The 19237-nt window shown below is 52.6% G+C and overlaps 1 protein-coding gene across 1 annotated transcript; it reads right to left on the reverse strand.

Annotated features, from left to right (window-relative positions):
* Positions 1–1753: 1753 nt before the first annotated feature.
* Positions 1754–13808, reverse strand: CSRNP1 (cysteine and serine rich nuclear protein 1). Its single transcript, XM_080934013.1, has 5 exons — positions 13710–13808; positions 7615–7849; positions 4985–5244; positions 3884–4198; positions 1754–3729 (listed from the first exon to the last, which is right to left on the reverse strand). Exons 2-5 carry the CDS (start codon positions 7811–7813, stop codon positions 2758–2760), a joined length of 1746 nt encoding a protein of 581 aa, XP_080790139.1. The 5' UTR covers positions 7814–7849; positions 13710–13808; the 3' UTR covers positions 1754–2757.
* Positions 13809–19237: the final 5429 nt, after the last annotated feature.

Below are 19237 nucleotides of genomic sequence, written 5' to 3' on the forward strand. Positions count from 1 at the left end.
TGTCCCAACTCTGGACCTGAGTTAAATCCCTGGGTCCCATACAGTGGAAGGAGAGAACCAACTCCTACAAGTTGCCCTCTGACCTCCACACTGGAATTCTAGCATGTGTAAACTCACGTGTATATGCAAAATAAAAATGTGATAATGACTAAATTAATGAATAAAGAAAGCAGTCTCAAAACAAGCAATTTAGGGCAGGTAAAATGGAAATGTGGTTTTCATGAAGCCATCCTGGTGCAATTGCTTGCTGTCCCAGCACTTGGAGAGTGGAGGCAGGAGGATTTGGGAAGGAGGGTGAAGGTCACCCTGCACAACAAAGCAAGTGCAGCTTGGTCAGGCTGCAGGAGATCTTCTTCAAAAAGCATCTGTGTGTGCAAGCCTGCATGTGTGTGTGCACGTGTAATGCTGGGAGCACTTGGGAGATAGAAGCAGGAACATCAAGAGTTCAAGGTCACCCTCAGCAACCCAGCAAGAGTTTTAGAAAGAAGTTGAGTTTCCTGGAGGGCTGCTGTTTTTCTTCTGGAGCTGGGGCAAGAGCCAAGGGCTTGGATGGTGCCTGGCTGCTACTCCAGCCCCAGTCCTGTCCCGTTCTGTGACATTGTTGATGCCACATGCATGGACCCGGTATTATTTATCTTATTTATACGAGCACACTGTAGCTGTCTTCTGATACACCAGAAGGCATCGGATCCCATTACAGATGGTTGTGAGCCACCATGTGGTTGCTGGGATTTGAACTCAGGACCTCCGGAAGAGCAGCCAGTGCTCTTAACCACTGAGCCATCTCTCCAGCCCCTCCTGGGGCACTAGGTTCCTTTTCCCATGATCTGTTTCACAACCGTTTGTTGAGACGGATTTAGGAGATAGGTCTGTTCTGAGAGAGCTTTGTTGTAAGGAGACTGCCTGTTGGTCATGTTCTGTCTGTCTGCCTGCCTGTCACTTGACCTCCGCAAACAAGACCGTCTCTGCCTGCGCTTTGGCCCTATGACCCTAGTTGGGAATTGGGAAGCCTGTTTGATCAGGGACAGAGTCTGTGGGGGAGTCTGTAGGGGTGGAAAGAGCTCCCACCAGGTGCCCTGAATTACCAGAGAAACCTCTCAGAACCATGCTGCACACCAGCTTGAACCCTGCCCCAGGGGGAAGAGATAGGACAACAGGGTGCACCAGGGCACTCTATGCTGAGAGGTCAAAACTAAATGAGCCAAGCCAGTGACAGGTCCACGTGGCCCCAATACAGCCAGTGCTCCAGAGAGGGGTACAGCAGCCTGCTCTGCACCCCTGACCTAAGCCCTATTCTGGCTGCCTCAGGACGGGTCTGGCTCAAGTCCCCAGGGACTAACAGCTGCCTGAGCAGCCTGTCACCAGGCCAGGCCTCCACTAGCCTGCCCTTTCTCAACCCAGACCAGGGTATATGTGTGCAAAGGAGTGTGCCCTCACCCAGCCCAAGCAGGACAGCTCTGCTTCTTCAAGCTCCAGATGGCACCACGGAAGAACAGGTTAATCCAGAGGGGAAAATCACTCCACTTGCTCAGCCAGCCTCTCAGCTGGCTCTTGGCCTACAGCTTGACTGGCCTGGCTGGAAGAAAGCCCAGCGTGCTGTCCTCCTGCCTCAGTACAGCTTCCGTCCATGCCACACCACAGTGCCCATCCCCCGCCTGCTTCCTGGGGCTGCACCATGCTCCCCACCCCACCAAGGAGACCACACTTAAAAATAGAGCATCTTTATTGGTACCTGTCAGCTCAGGTACAATGTGTTCCCACAAGCACACAGGCTGGCAAGGCCTCCTGGGCTAGGAGGCAGGCCCAGAGCCTGTGTTTCTTGGCACACACACACACACACAGAAATGAATAAATTATAGTTCTGACACTTAGAGACAATATAAAAATGCATATAAAATCCAACATCAGCTAATGAAGGGCATAAAAGCCCTCAAGAGCCACCCCTTGCCAACTGGCGTGGGGATGTGTAGTGGGCCAGGATGGATTCAGTGCCCCCAAAAGGCTTGAGACAGTGATCTGGGGTGTGCTTCATGTCTTGTGGCCTCTGGTTCCCCATCGTACAGAGGGCCTTTAACCCATGGCCTTGGGGAGAGGGAACCGGACAGTAGAGTCTGGGCAGGGGGCAGAGAGAGCTTAGTTACCGCTGGTCAAGCTCAGCCTGTCTGCTCAGCCGAGCCAGGCCACTGTTTGATATAAGAGATCAGAAGCTCAAACCCACACACCACAACGAAGCGCAGACTGGCAGGGTACACTGGAGACTATGCCAACACTGCCCACCTGCCAGAGAGGCTCAAACACTGCTTGTCTCAGTCCCCAAATAAATTACAGAAATAAATTACATCTTCACAGTCCAGAAGACCTAGCTCCTATGGAAACCATACGGCCCTGCTTTTAGCTGTGGCTGTCTTTGGACCAAGGAGCATCTTACAGTACAGAAAGAGGGGACATGAGGCTCCAGGAGAGCCCTCCCCCTTCTTCCTTCGGGCATACAGTAGGAGGTGGAAGACCTGTTTGGACATAAAGAAACCAGGCATTGAGAAGAGGGACACCCTCCCCACCATCTTCTCTTCAGCACAGAAAAACATAAAAAAAAATAAATAAATTCAGAGTGTTAATGTAAAAATAGAGAGTGCCCACGTGGCACCGTGGGCAGGACCAGCCCATGGGAGACCGTTACATACAGAGACCTTGGAGAACCCCAAGATCACATAAAAAGCAGCAACAGGGTCTCCGGGCAGGAAAAAGGCACCGTAATTCTTATACTGGCACAGGCTCCATCAAAGGTGCCAAGGAAGTGTCTTCAAACTGGCTCTCCAAAAGGGGTGCCAGGATATCGGTAACCGGCTCAGACAGGCCTACGAGGGACTCCAGGAAGCAAGCGCTGGCATCCCTTGGTGGGGAGAAGCTGGGCAAAGGGTGGAAGGTCTCAAGGCTGTCCAGGCTGCCAGATATCCTTCGGGAAGTATAGTGAGGCCCCAGACTATAATCTGGCAGAGCCTGGAGCAGCTCAAAGGAGTCACAGGAGGATAAACTGAGGTCCAAGGAGCTGCTCTGGACGGCCTCCCCCTCAGGGGACCCAGAACTGCCAGGGAGGCTACCTTCTCTCAACCCTTCAAGTCTGCTGTTGAGGAAGCAGCTGGCATCCAGGTTGGCATTCTCATCAAGGATGCCCGACGCGAGGCTGGAGCCAGATGGGCTGTGAGCCCAGCTGGCCAGGCTGCCGGGGTCACCGGTACCAAAGATGTCAGCCAGATGGAAGCTGCTGAGGTTATCCAAGTTGCCCACACTCCCTCCCTCCTCCTCTTCTTCCTCAATACCGAGGTCAGAGTCACTGAAATTCAGGATCTGTTCTAGGCCGTCTTCATCTACTCCAGGCCGGAAGCTGGGACCCGGCAGGCTGGGGTGGGCAAGGTGGTTTGGGGGCTCGCTGCTGCCAGAAGACGAGGTCGTGGAAGAGTCTGTCATGTCGCTGCCACAGCTGTTGTCTTCCAGCTCACTGCTCACGGGGGGCTTGGAAGGCGGGAAGGGGGCAACCAGGGTTTGTTCAACAGGAGTGTCCTCCACGGAGGACTCCAGGTCCCCCAAGCTCTCTGCACCCTGCTCCATCTGCAGGCGGGTGAGCGTGTGGATGAAGTGTGTCTGAACTCTTGTCTGATTGAATTCCACTCGACCATTGGGGTTCTCACAGCCCTCACTGCAGCAGCCACAGGGGAAGGACGTGTGATCCATCTGTAGAGAGAGACACACAACCCGAAAGTGAGGACTTTGCCAGCGGCAGGGTTTCCCTGTATAGCCCTGGCTGTTGTGGAACTCAGAAATCCACCAGCCTCCCGCCTGAGTGCTGGGATTATAGGCACCCCTCCCTTATCCCATCCACACGCACCTGGCACTTAATGCCAGCCAGGCTGCAACTGCAGGTCACAGGGTCACAGACGCCATCACAGTGACAACCACAATCCTCCCGGGATTGACGCAGTGCCTGCAGCTCTCGCTTCTCCTCTCGGTCAATCCTTCGAACACCGGAAGCCCGAAGGAGGGCCCGTCGCTTCCGGGGTGGGTGGGGCTGTAGGAAATTCGCTTCCTCTAGGCGACCACCTGCTACGGCCACTGCCAAGTCCTCCTCTACCGAGGCGTCATCGATGGCATCCACTGTGAGGGGCGCGCCTGTCCCTGTCTCCGGAACTCCAGCCACTGAAAGCTACAAGGACAGGAAAGGGGTGTGAGAGATACAGAAATTGAGCTCTCCCAGAGTGTGGGGAGAGGGGAACACACTGTCCTCAGCATCTTCAAAGGTCTCTTACATCACCTTAGCTCAGATACAAACACCTCTCTCTCTCTCTCATTTTTTTTACAAACCCCTGCTCTAACTAGATGCAGGTACTGGCCGTGTCAGACTGCTGATCGGATTCAGATAAAAAGATCCAAGCATTGTGCCCAGGCCCTACCCTTTGTCTGATGGCACTACTTTTCTGTTGTTTTCAAGATTTATTTATTATACATAAGTACACTGTAGCTGTCCTCAGACACACCACAAGAGGGCATCAGATCTCATGACAGATGGTTGTGAGCCACCATGTGGTTGCTGGGATTTGAACCCAGGACCTCTGGAAGGGCAGTCAGGGCTCTTAACCACTGAGCCATCCGTAGTGGCTACTTCTGGTTGTCGAGACTATTCGTAAGTTCTGTGACTCTAGAGAACCCTGACTTAATACACTATCTCTTCAGCTCTACTACTTTTCTTTTGAAAATGGTCCATGGCCTCAAGCTTGCTGAAGATGACCCTGAATCCTGGATTCCCAAGTTCCAGGATGTGTGCACCAAGATGCCGGATTTTAGCAGTACTGGTGCTCACAGAACTCCTTCCCCCTAGGCAGGTTTCTCCTCCTGCCTGAGCTACAACCTCAGCCATTGAGCCTCCCCCGACACCAACACAGGCCTGTTTCTCTTCACTGTAACGGGCAACCCCGCACCACGGGCCCCGTACCTTCCACCGCAGCATCTCCAGCTTCTCCTCCTTTAAACGCCGACGAAGCTTCTCACGCCGAGCTCGGACCTGCTCCTGTGTGAACTCGGCTAAGGAGAAGAGGCGGCAGGCGCTATGACGAGAAGCCATGCCCAGGGTACAGCCACCACGGCTGGGCACACTGGTGAATCCCTGGCACCGTGGGAAATAGTAGACTGTGATGCCATCAAAGGCCACGTGACCTGGACGCTGCCGAGGAGCCCGCTTCAGGATGGACGGGGCTGAAAGGGACAAGAGAGGGCACTGAGTTCTCAATGCTATGCAATCTTGCTATCTCCACCCACCCTGGGTTCCAATGTAAAAGTCAGGCCTGGCTGGATCTGGAGAACCACACCCAAGGCAACACTGCTTTCCTGTCGTTTATCAGCCCAAAGAACTGCATGCAAAGACCATGAAGCGTCTTACCATCATGACCGCATATTTATAAATCCTTTCCACAGTTTTCTGTAATTTTTATCCCTTACGTGTAATAAAGACAATATAAAGAACGGGAGAAATGGCTCAGCAGTTAAGAGAACTGGGAACCACAGGAGAGGTCACAGCCCAGGAACTCATTTTCAGGAGATCTAATGCCCTCTTCTGGCCTTCTCAGGTATAACATGCATGTGGTACATGAGCATACACACAGGCAAAATACTCATACACACAAATTAAGATATACATATATATCCTTTTCCTTTATAGTTTAAGTGTTCTCTCCTCTCTCCCTCCCTCTCTCTCACTGTTGATTACAAATGAGTAACAAACTGTAGGAGTTGGTTCTCCCACCATAACAGTGTGAACTCAGGATCCTGACATCAGGCTTGGCACCTTTACCTGTTGAGGCATCTCACTGGTATGAATGTATTATTGGGGGTTTTTTTGTTGTTGTGTCCAAACTTAATTATTTTTGTCCCCCCCCCCCCCAAAAACAGGGTTTTCTCTGTGTAGCTCCAGCTGTTTTGGAATTAGTTCTGTAGACCAGGACCAGACTGGCCTTGAACTCAGAGATCTGCCTGTCTCTGCCTCTGGAGTACTGGGATTAAAGGCGTGTGCTACCACACCCAGCTTGGGTATGGGTACCTTTGAAGTTCTGAAAGTTCCAGATCCCTAGTGTTAGGAGCTACAGGTGGTTGTGAGCCATCTGATGTAGGTGCTAAGGACCAAACTCAGGTCCTCTGCAAGAGCAAGATTCTCTTACCCACTGTACTGTCTTCCTAGCCCTCATTTATGCTTTCGTGAGACAGGGTGTCACTATCTAACACTGACTGTCCTAGAACTTGATAAGTTGACCAGGTTGGCTCTGACTCTCAAGAACTGGAATTAAAGGCATACACCATCCTTTATCCCAAGAGAGATAGGACTGGTTCTATAGCGAAAGACTCTCCAGTTTGGGGATTATAGGTGTTTGCCACTATGCCGAATGACTTCAAGTTAGCATTAGTAACACTGCACTCAACTACCTGGGAAAATTCCTTCTAAAAGGTTTTCTGTTTGTAATATTAGATTCCGGACATTGAAAATCCTACTTTAGAAAAAAATATGTAATACCCAGGTATGCATAGGAGACATGAAAGATGAATGAACAGCTATGGTTTCAGAACTTCATAGGAAGGGAAAAAACTGTCTAAAATGGTTCTTGAAGTAGAAAGGCCATTTTAAAAATCAAAGACTGTCTTTTTTTAAAAAAAAAGGATTATCTACTTATTTTATGTATATGGGTACACTGTCACTGTCTTCAGACACACCAGAAGAGGGCATCAGATCCCATTACAGATGGTTGTGAGCCACCATGTGGTTGCTGGGATTTGAACTCAGGACCTCTGGAAGAGCAGTCAGTGCTCTTAACCACTGAACCATCTCTCCAGCCCCAAAGTGTGTCTTTATATTATAAAGACAAGGCAGACTGTACTTAGAATATTTAGGAGTATTTGTATATACTTATGCAACAATAAATAATAAAAAACAGACAGCGAATTTGAAAGAGGGTAAGGACGGATATATGGGAGGATTTGGAGAAAGGGAAGGATAGGGGAACTAATGTAATTATAATCTCAAAAATAAAAAGAAATTCATTTTGTAAAGGACCATTTTTCAGTTTGAAATCAAAATTACACAAGCTTAAAAGATAACCAGGAAATCAGCCATTCTTGTACCCGAGTGGCAGATGCCAACAGGGTTGGAAGACAACCTGGATTAGAGAGTCTGGTCTCAAAAAAAAAAAAAAAAAAGGGAAGAAAACTATTCAGGAAAAACCCTTTTGGGGACATTCAGAAAAAAGCTGAAAAGCAAGGAAGAGGGAAGTGGCTTAGCAGGCCAGCGTTCACTGGGTGTGTGAGGAGAGGGCTTCCTGGAAGGGGCAGGGTGTGCTGGGGAAACTGAGACGCAACACCCCTCGGAAAGGCCCCAGAATCACTCAGGGAGCAACGTCTCCGACAGCACCACCCCGAGGTAAACAGGAAGTCAAGGTGTCTTTAGAGTCAGGCAATCACAAGACTTCACAGAAGGAGGCACCCTGAGGGGGCTACAGAGGCTGAAAAGGCCAATTTCCGCTTTAGGGAAGTAAGAAGGGGGGGGGTGTGTGGTGGGTGCCCAGGATGAGAGAGACTCACGAGTGAAACTTTGAAGGCCACAGGAGTCGCGATTAGGCTGGGGTGCCCGAGCACCTGGTCCCTCCTCATCAAAGTTCCAGGCAGGGGAGACAGAAGAGCCGGGGGAAGAGGAGACAGACAGACAGCCAGAGGACACGGAGGAGGAGTTGGAGTCATCCTCTTCCAGCTGGTCGAACTTCCTCTTCAATAGCCCAGCCATGGTGGGACGTCGGGGGTTCCAGCAGCTGACAGACGCCTAGAATGTGGATAATGAAACTGTTCAATCGCAGGCTCCCAGCCTACCCGTGTTTTCCCCGTCCCCGGTATCTCCCAGACTCTAAAGCTGCAGGTTCCTGGTGGTGTCTCCAGTAAGGGTCCCCAGCCCCAAGCAACACAGTACCTCCTTCCTCCCTCAAATGAGTCTAACATGCAAATACAAAGACTTTGGCCTCCCAAGACCTGGCCCCTGATAACAAGCCTCCTCTGAAAAACAGCCAGGTACCTTCCCCATTGCCACCTACACACACACACACACACACACACACACACACACACACACACACACACACACACATGCACACGCACGCCAGCAGGCAGACAGACCAACAGATGGACTGACAGAACTCCTGGCCTGGCTCTTCTTCACAGGAATCCTGGAGGCTGACTCACAGGCACTAAGGTCCTTGTGCACTTGCCTGTGCAGAGCCTTCTGCAATCTCCAGAGGCCCCCTCTGAGGGCAGCACTCCTCTCTGACCACACAGGTCCACTGCCTTGCTGACTGACAGCTCCAGGCCCACACTCCTGCACCAGGCTGACCAGGAGCTCTGAGAGTGGGCACTGGTTTTAACATTGGCTCGATTCCCGGCAGAAGGACTTTCCCAAGCTCCTCCCCTCCCTGGGATGGAGCTTAGACTTTCCCTCAGAAACCCCCATGCCACAGGAGAAAAGTCCCCTGCTCTAGGCTGGACTGTGGCAGGAGACTTCACTTTGATCTTAAACTCACCTCCAATCGCTAACCTCTATGGTTAATTCTCCTTAAAACAAAAACCAAACCTCTAACAGTGAAAACTGCTGTCCTATGTCTCCCTTGCTGGCTTGCAGCTTCTCTGGACCCCGGAGGATGTGATCGCTCTCCTGGAGGTGTACAAGCTGGAGGGGCTAACCCCCCCCCCCCCCAATGCATGGACAAGTCCTTCCCGGACTTGGGGACCCTCAGAGGGTTCAAAGGATAAAAGCTGAGCACAGCTACCTGCTGTGTGGCTCGTTAGAGTCCCCCCCCCCACTCACTCTTTCAGGGTTGAATGCCCCCAGCTGGGGACCCCTCCCCCACCTCCGTCATAGGAAGCGAAAGAGGCAGGAAAACTAAGCAGAAAGCCGTCTGGGTCTCCACTGAGGCATCCTTTGATCCCCTCTCCTAGCCCAAGCCTTCAGGCAGGTCCCTAAATCTGAGGGCACCAGCTGTCAAATCACTGGATAAAAGTACTCGCGGGAGAGTGACAGCCATCTATCTCCTCCAGGCAGGCACCGGAGAGGCTTAAGAAAATCTTACAACCAGGCCAAGCCCTCACCCCAGCCCCGGGGGAAGGAGGATGTGCAGGTGTTTCCGGGGCAGTTTCTCAGGCTAGGTTACCCGGCTTCCCAGAGTCAAACCACAAACACAAACAGCCCGGTTAACCTGTAGACTCTCCCAGGAGATGAGGGTGTTTGGTTGTGAGCCAGGCACCACACACACACGTGCACACGCACCCATACCACAGAGACACTTGTACACACAAGTTGACAGGTAGCCCCTATGTATCCTGTCACCTCTGCAGCCTAATGCACCGGGGTGCTGGGGGGAGATAACACCCCCTCTCTAATTCCATTTGCTTCCCATGAGACAGGTACAAATCCAAGACCCCCAAACCAAGGACCCACTTCTCTTGGAAATACACAATTCTACAGGCCCCAAATTGAACCTCTCTGCCCCCCCCCCCAGCCATCTGTTCCTCTTCCTGTGTTCCCTGTCTTAGTAACTGCTGCCACCCACCCGGTTGCTCAAGCCAGAAACCTGCAGCCTGCAGCCACCCTCAGCTTCTCCCTCCTTTTCCTCCACCCACACCCAGGCAGCCTCGGTCCTGGAAGTTCACCTACAGGCTAGGCAGACTTGAGAGGTATCCTAGAGGCCAAACTCAGCTGCTTGAATCTGGTCCTGGGCAGATTCCTTAGCATCACTGTTTGCCACTGCCTGTAGGCCCCAGACGGCCAGACAAGGTGGTGCACACCTGCTATCTATATCCCAGCTCTTGGGAGGTGCGGGAGAATCAAGAGTTCAAGATCAGCCTCGGCTATGGGAGACTGGGTCTCAAAGGAAATAAATACATGTTAGCACCTCACAGGGCTGGAAGGAATCCAGGAATCAACACATGTCAAGTTCTCTGTCAGTGAACCCTGCACTCGGTGAGTGTGCAAATAGTAAGCCCTAGGACTCACGAGCTGCAACACAGGAGTGAACGCGCCAGAAAATGCAAACGGAGATTGACAAAGGGAAGAACCAATCAGAGGGGCACTGTACCCGCCCTCCTCTCCACAGCCAAGGGACAGGACAGGTTTCCAGGAGGGGGGCTTGTGTGAGCTGGGGACAGTTGAGAGGATTTCCTGGGGGAGGTTGGGGGGTGGTAGTTAGAGGCTGGCCTGGGGGGGGTTGCAGGGGTGTTAAATGCTTAGCAATTCCTCTACTGCACAGTGACATTCCTATACTGTATTCTATGTAGGTCACCTGATGGTGTAGCTCCCTGAGGTGCTCCTGCAAAGCCCTGAGGTGGCTTCTCAGCACACACACTGAGCTTATCACCTGTCCCGTGTCTCTGCTGAGCCATCCTGTACACCACAGCCAAATGACAGAAAGAAAACACCACCTGGAAGTCCCCCATGCTGAGCACCACTGTTGGCAGTTCCCATGCTGAGCACCACTGTTTGCAGTTCCCCACAAGGCCAAGTCCCTGCTACCCTCCCTGTCTTCCCCCCAAACTGGAACAGCACACCCAGCCTTACAACCCTCCCAGAAGTCATTTCTAAGCTGAGTATCATAGCTCACATTTATCCAGTCTCAAACAAGGCAGGAGAATTGCCTGGAGTTTTAAGCCAACCTGATTTACAGAGAAAACCCTTCTTCAAAAAGACATTTCCAAAAAGACCTTGAAAGCCCCCAACTTCTGCCTTTTGGGGGTACTACTATCGACAGGACGCTCCCCAACAAAAAAGCCCCAAACCAAAGATTATCAACCTCCGATGCCACGACCTTGGAGGCAAGTGATTTAGAAAATAATAGATCTTGATTGAGAGAAGGTCTGTGTAACCCACACACAAGGCTAGGCTACAGGAGCCCAGATGAGTGGGTAGGAAAGCCACACAGTGCTTAACCCCGGGGGTCTTAGTGTGACTTTTTTCTGCCCCTGAAAGCTTATCTAAGGAGGAGACACATGCCCATCTCCCATCCAGGGTCAGAGCTGGCTGAGCAAGAACAGTATTCAAAGGTGGCTTTGAGGACGGGGAGGCATGCAAGCGCTCACTGGCTTGCTCGCTCGTGTGCAAGTGTGAGGTGGTATCTCAGAGGCTCCGGGTTCCCTGAGGGTAAACGTGTCAGGAGGTAGGTGTAGATTGGATAGAGATCCACAGTAAGTGTACCCCAAGATAAGAACGAAGACTGAAGAGTGTTAACACTCAAAGCTGTGGGCAGAGTTCTGGGAAGGCCAGGCGGCTTTAGGCATCAGTGCTGGACCCCTGGCTGCGTCTGAGGACAGAGAGGGAGGGGACAGTGCCACCTGCGATCCAGAGGCTGAAAGAAGGCAGAGACAGAAAGACTGCACAGCAGAGGAGAGGAGGCCAAGTCAGAAAACGGAATGAAAGATCGCTGAGGAGCGCCAGACAGTGAGTCAGGGGGTGGGGGAAGGGCTGCAGCAGCCACTCAGGAATCAGGATCCCGTTCCCAGGGTGAACATGGGCCCGTCCTAGGGTCCTGGAGGAAGGAAAAGCCATTCCCAGGAGCTGGCTCAGACAGAAACACCACACCCCCTGAGGAGCCCCAGAGGCAGGCCCAGGAATCAAAGAGAACCAGGCTCCTTCCGGGATGGTAGCAGCTTGAGAATCTGGGGCCGCCCCCTTCCTGCCACCACACACAGGCACTGACAGCCTCTGGGACGGAATGTCACCCCAGTCTAGTGACCACAGCTATCTACTACACTGAACCAGTGAAGGCAACAAGGGGCAGCTATGGGAAGCCTCAGCCCGCCAGTATGCTCCAGTCCCCAGCCCCCTAGCTGCCTCGATCCCCCTTCCAGGAATCTGAAGAATGTGTCCTTTGACCTCAGAACCCCAGGTCTTGATCAGTCATGCCCCCACCCCCAACACCTAGGGTCATAGGACCCCAGACCCTCCTGAAGGGCTTCCTGGGATGCGGAAAATCACCTCCGAGCACTTCTGGACCTCGCGGAAACAAAGTGCTGGGCAGCTCAAGAGACAGCAGACAGGAAGCACTGACGTACCCCTCCCCCACCCGTGCCTCAGAAAGTGATGGGGGAGGGGACAGTTCCTTCGATTCTGCCTCCAGGGCCCTGCTCTGGGTAAATGCCAAATGTTTGCTGGCTATATGAAATACTTGGTTCTACCCAGGGAAATCTGCATTTGATAGTTACCCCTTCCTCTGCCTTAAGCCAGTTTTCCTCATTCATTCATTCATTCATCAATCAAAATTTGGCTAAGCTTCCAAAAGATTCCAAGCAATATGGCAGACATTGGGACCATAGGGAAAGGACCTACAACCAACACCTCTCAAACTGGAGTTAACAGAAGATAGACAAGAAGCATACAACTGGGAACCAAGCAGGTTCCTCTGAAGGAGGGACGTTGGCAGAGTTCCAGAAAGAGGTCACAGCATGGTCCAGGGGCTGGAGCAAAGGGCAGCCAGTACGCCTTCTGGTGGAAATGCATTTAAGAGGGCCCGTGTTAGCCCGAGGGCATAGGAAGCCACCCAAGGGTGTAAGTAGGGACTGACAATTCTAGATTTGCATGGTTGAAAGATGGCTCAGTGCCAGGGCCAGAGAGAGAGAGGGTGTGACCCGTAGGACACACAGGGCAGGGCCAGGTGAACCGACAGGACAAGCTCAGAGGAGAAAAGGGGGTGGGATTTGGTGACAACCAGAAAGATGTGGGCGGGGCTGTCAAAGATTTGGGTGCAGGGAGTATAGACTTACTCTCTGCAAGAGGCGGAGACTTCGGCCCAGAGGTGTTGGGTGGGCAGTTGGATAGCTGGGAGGGATTCTCTGTTGTCAGGAAGGTGGGCTAAGTCTGGGAGTGACTGTACCGGCACCCCGAGTGACTAAGTGTGTGGCCGTTGCTGAGGTGTGGGCATTTCTACTGTACGTGAAGGCGAAAGGAACTCCGGGAAGGGGAAACTGAGGAAGGAGAGGGAATTCGTGCAGAAGAGGGAGTAGAGGTGCGTGGGAGAGAGCCTGCGTGTGCCCGCGGGTAGCCGGTGTAGCTGGGCCCGGTGATTCACTGCAGTGGCCTCTGCGTGTGACGGTGACAGGTGAACATACGACACAATCCTCCTCCCCCTCTCTCCCCCCCGGGGTCCGTGACTCACCAAGCCTCACTCATTCCTCACTCATCCCTCCACACCCTCCCAGACCCCCTCCTGCCGGGGGCGCGCGGCACACGCCGCAGCTCCGGCACCCTCCCGCTGGAGAGCCCGAGGAGGAAGACGACCAATGTCACCTGCCCCGGCCACGCGAGTAACTTCTGAAAAGTTCTCAGGCAACTAGGTCAAAAGGAAACTCACCCGCGGGCACGCGCACCCCGTCCCTCTGCCACCTGCGCCCGGCTTTGGGGCGCCTAAACATCTCGGAGTAACTACAGCGAGGCGGGGGAGGGGAAGCCTGGTCTCCCCCAACCTCGCAGCCTTGGGCTTCCCTCCCGGGCGTGCGAGCTCCAAGTCGGGCTGGGAGGCCGGATCCCGGCGTCGCCTCCGGAGGACCCAAGGGAGATCAGCCCGGAGCTGGAGTGACAGCGCCACTCACCCGAGACGCCCCCCTGCCCCAATTCCCATCCAGCCGCGATCAGGATTCCCGGCACTCACCTAAGCTAACAGCGCTCGCCCAGGACACCGCAGCCACTCGTGTCCCGGCCCCCGGTTCGCAGCGCGCGCAGCGACCCGCAGTGCGCTCGGCCGGGCGGCCGTCGGTGCAGCCGGCCCAGGTCTGCGCGTCCGGCGGCGGCGGGAGAGACTGGCTCAGCCCCGGCCCCGCCCGCAGCTCCGCCCTCCTCGTCAGTGGAAAACTCCGGGGCTCACGGCGCTGACGCACGCCGGGCCTCCCGCCAGACCGCCCCGCAGCCGGCAGCCCGCGGCCCCGCCCCGGAGGCGCCGCCCCCTCCCCCGCCCCGAGTCTCCCCGCGGACTCTGACCGGGCCGCGGCGCCGCTGCTCCGCGCTCGTCTCCTCGGGTCGCCGAGCCGAGCTTCGCGCAGAGCCCGGGTCCTAGAGATGCCCGCCTCTCTCCACGCCGAGCAGTCCCGAGCTGCAGACTGGGTAGACTGAGGCTGCCAGCGATGGGAGCTCCTCCCTCTGCTTCCACCCGTTCAGGGCAGTTGATTATCAATCCAATCTGACGACCCTGCCCGGGCCCTCACTCTATTTCTCATTCCCAGATCCCGTAGAAAGTTAGCCCAGACTGGATACCAGCCAGGGATGAGAGAAGAAAAGGTCATCCTAGGGTCTGGCCTTCACCTCTGCCCTCCAGCCAGAATCCTCACTCCTGAACAATACCTAAAGTAGAGATTGCTGGAAACAGCTTCCCCACCCCCCATTCCTCCTTTAAAAAAAAAAAAAAAAAAAAAAAGGAATCTGGTTTCTCTAGACCGAACCCTGGCTACTTACAGCGGCCTGCTGCCTTCTCTGCTCCCGCCAAGACCTTCCCTAGGCTCGCAGCCAGCTCCCTGCACTACTAGGGCAGAAGAAAGTGTGTTCAAGCAGTCAACTTCTCAAAAGCCCACCAGAGTCCTCGTCCGCCCACGGCAGGGCCACTTCGACCCAGCACCTAGAGCGCTTTTCTCTCCTGTTCTGACTGCACGAGCCTGTTTTACCCTCTCCCTGCTCACCTGAGGGAATCCCAGCAACGCCTCGGATGGCTCAGCAAGTACTGCCTCCTCCTGGAAGCCTCCGTGGAAGCTCGACCCTCCCCCTCTCAGCCCTGCTCCCGCTGCATTCTGGGTTCTTCTGACTGTCCTAGATGAATGCTGTCAGTGGCTAGTCCAACCCTCAGGATTCCATTCTCCCCTCCCCCGGGTGCAGTAGGGAGGTGACCTTCTGTCCTGCCTAAATGGCACCGAGGGTGGAGAAGATGGCGGGTCCTTTCCTCAGTCTTCAGTCCTGGATATATATGTACGGAGGACAAGCAGAGTGGGGGTGGGGGGTCAACCTGCCCTTTATCCGTGGTAATCTGGGGGCCACATGAGATGCCCAACACACAGCTTTGGTACACTGAAGCTGCCGAGTGGCTGGGCTAGCCTGTGTGTAGCTCAGTGGTCGGGCACTTTCCCTGCATGTCGAAAGCGCTATGTCCAACCCCATTTTGAGAACAAGATATGGCAGACCGGTGGTGGTGCAGGCCTTTTTAATCCCAGCATTCAGGAGACAGAGGCCGTAGAATCTGAATTCAAGGCCAACCTGGTCTACAGAGCAAGTTCCAGGACGGCCAGGGCCACACAGAGAAACTCCAAAACAAAACATGGTCTGGCATGCTATTGCACACTTTTAATCCCAGCACTCAGGAAGCAGAGGCAGGGGATTTCTGTAAGTTCCAGGCCAGCATGGTCTATACAGTGACTTTCAGGATAGCCAGAGCTACATGTCTCAAAAAAAAAAAAAAGAAAGAAAGAAAGAAAGAACCCACACACACAAAAGCAAACAAACAAAAAACAAAACACCACAAACCAGAGAACTGCATGTCCGTCTGTAGAGGTGACCTAGGTTTCAGGGCTGTCCCTCCAGACCCCACATCTCCCCATTACCAGATTCAGCTGGTCTCTCTCTGTGCTTACAGTTTTGCAGCTCTCCATGACCAAACTATCTTGGCACCACCAGTCTTCCTCCTTGTCACCAGCAGAAGGGTTTATTATTTTGGAGACCAGGGCTCATGTACCCCAGACTGGCCTTCAGCTCACTGTGCAGCTGAGGATGGCTTTGGGCTTCCTGGTTCTCTGGCCTCCAAGTCCTGAGTGCTGGAATTGCAGGCAGGTACCACCACTCAATTACATAGTGCTGTGGATAGAACCCAGGGCGTTGTGTGTTAGGCAAGCACTCTGCAGACTAAGCTACCTCTCTAGTCCAGAGAGAGGGTTTTAATGAGGCCTACAAGCGCTGTTTTCCCAGCCCCAGCCTTCAGTATAGAAGATGGGAGCATTGGACCAGTGGCCCAGCCAGCTGCAACAGTCTTTGCCTCCGATTCTGCAAGATGCTGATGGGGGAGCTGGGCAGGGCTGGATTCTAGAGTTAATGAGGTTCTTGGAGCTACCTAGGTTTGCATCCTGCTAGGCTCTATATCCAGGAAACCAGACAAGGCTGAAAGCCAGGGCAGGGAGTTGGCAAGAGCTGGACTGGGGGCTTAGAGCGAGCAGGGAACCTGACGGGTGAGGGAGTCTGGTGAGCAGGAGGAGGAGGAGATTAAAGGGAAAAAATATAATCAAATAAGTGATGTATTTCTGCAGAAAAGCGTCTCCCTGTCCTGGGATGGCTCACCAGATGTTGCCCAGATGTTGCTGGTGATGGGAAACATCTCCCTCAGGGATCTCATCTGAACTCTTCCTGTTGGTAGGGAATGAAGTATCTGTTCCAAGGCAGGCAGAGTCGGATTTGGAGCACTCATCTGTGAATATGGCACGCATGCACACGCGCACACACACTATACAATGTGTGTGTGAGCTCACACACTCTAAGGCAAAAAAAAAAAAAAAAAAAAAAAAACACCCACATATCCTCAATCCTCAGGGAATTTCTGAATTCTTGGAGACTTGCAAGGACTAAGGACCACCCACCCATCCACTTAGGCAAATTAAAATTATTACAAATTTTGCAGGCTTTTGGGGTGGGGGGTTCATTGTAACCCTAGCTATCCTGGAATTTGATCTGTAGACCTGGCTGGTTCCAAACTCTGGCATCTGCCTACTTCTCTCCCCAAGTGCTGGTGTTAAAGGTGTGCACCACCACTGCCCGGCTTTTAGTGGTGAGCAGCAGCCACTACTAGCTGGGAGAGGAGATCCGACAATCTTCCTGTTACAGACCTGACAGGTGAGAAGTCTGAGTTAAGGGAGGAGGTCTCTGAGCTCAGTGGGTTCGCTGAGTTTAACAGGTGAGTGAAGGTCTAGATAAAATGCAAAATGTAGTCTCTGCAGGAACAGAATCTCTTCTCTGTCACAGCCCAAACTCTGTTCATGGCAAAGATTCCGTCTTGTACCTCCTTGGGGTGCTTTGCTGAGAGGAGTAGCTGGGGACCCTAGTACCTCGGAGCGACAGTGGGGTGCCAGAGGAAAAAGGGGACCACAGTTCTATCTCCTTTGGAGCCTCAAACATTCTGAAGAGCTCAGCCTAGTGACCTCATATCCCTGGATCAAATTCTGACCAGCCCCATGATGCCTCTTTGTCTCCTTCACTTAAAGGGACCCCCACCCCACTCCTTTACCCTCCTAGGCCCCTCAGCAGCCTAAGGCAAAACAGCTGGAGACTGGACCTGACCGCTCAACCCCTCAGTGTCCTCTGAAAACTTAGCAAAGGCTAATTGATTGTTAGACTCTCCTTGACTGGCTGAGTTGGTAACCCTGGGCAGGCTCCAGCAGCTTCTAATATCAAGTTCTCTACATGACCTGTTGCCCATCAACTTTGAGACCCACAGAACTAATGTAGAGAAAGAAAAGTTATTAGGGAGGCTGCCTTTCTGTTCAGCACACGAGGACATTTTGGTTTTTTAAAAAAGACTTATTGTATGTAAGTACACTGTAGCTGTCTTCAGACACACCAGACACATCTGATCCCATTACAGATGGTTGTAAGCCACCGTGTGATTGCTGGGAATTGAACTCAGGACCTCCAGGAAGAACAGTCTTTGCTCTTAACCACTGAGCCATCTCTCCAGCCCCCATGAGGATACATTGTTACCTAAATATCTCAGGTGAAAAGCGCAAACTGAAGGGAATCAGGAAGCATTGAGTTGAGACCCCGCCCCATAAGCACCAGACAGAAACTAAAAATGCGGCCAGGCAAGATGGCCCTGGAGTGGCTCACAGCTGCCTTGTAACTCCCATTCCAGGGGGTCTGAGGATGTCTTGTGATCTCCACAGGCACCAGACACATACATGGCACCGTTACATACACCCAGGACCTATTTATACACAAAATATAAATGATACAGGCTGGGGGCTGGGGAATGTGACTTGGTTGTAGGACACTTGTCTAACACAGCCTGAGTTCAACACCACCACCAAAATGCAAAGCAAAATCTACCACAAAACAGGTGTCTTTAGCTGCAGAGGCAGGAGGATCAAAAGTTCAATACCAGTTTGGGGAACTTCTTAAGTGAGATCTTGTCTCAAAAATTAAAAGCACAGACTGGGCGTGATGGTGCCCACCTTTAATCCCAGCACTGGGAAGGCAGAAGCAGGTAAACTCTGTTCTAGGTCAGTCAGGCGTACAAAGATCCTCCACCAGGGTATTGTACAATTTTACACACACACAAACAGGGACACACTGAGAGACACACACAGACACAAACACCCACCATGTATATGTACATTTAAATAATTTATTAAATACAGAAATGGTGGGGTATATAGTAGAACACTTGCCTAATGTTATGGTTTGTATATGCTTTGCCCAGGGGGTGGCACTAGTAGAAGGTGTGGCCTTGTTGGAGGAAGTGTGTCACTCTGGGGGTGGGCTTGGAGACACTCCTCCTAGCTGCCTGATGATGCTTAGTAAGTCCCTGGCTTCCCTTGGATAAAGATGTAGAACTCTCAGCTCCTTCTGCACCATGCCTGCCTGGATGCTGCCATGCTCCTGCCTTGATACTGGACTGAACCTCTGAACCTGTAAGCCAGCCTCAATTAAATGTTGTCCTTTATAAAACTTGCATTGGTCATGGTGTCTGTTCACAGCAATAAAACCCTAAGACACCTAGTAAGTATGAGGTTCTCAGAATGAGCAACAGCAAGAGATAACAATGTACACTCCTGGAAATGTCCCTCAGCAGACACCATCCACTTCTCCACACGGAGCTCTTAAAATACCCAGAGGCCATGAAAATACAGTAGATTCCAAAGTAAGAAGCCAGATTGTCACCTGACAGCAGATGGGTGTTAAGATAGAGTGGGCATGGGGCTGGAGAGATGGCTCAGTGGTTAGGAGCACTGACTGCTCTTCCACAGGTCCTGAGTTCAATTCCCAGCAACCACGTGGTGGCTCACAACCATTTGTAATGAGATCCAATGCCCTCTTCTGGTGTGTCTGAAGACAGCTACAGTGTACTTGAATATAATAAATGAATAAATCTTTACAAAACAAAAGATAGAGTAGGATGACCCTCGGATGCAGGGTTTGTTTTGTTCTAAATCTGTGAAT

Source organism: Micromys minutus, assembly GCF_963924665.1.
Source record: "Micromys minutus genome assembly, chromosome: 21".
Taxonomy (NCBI): Eukaryota; Metazoa; Chordata; class Mammalia; order Rodentia; family Muridae; genus Micromys; species Micromys minutus.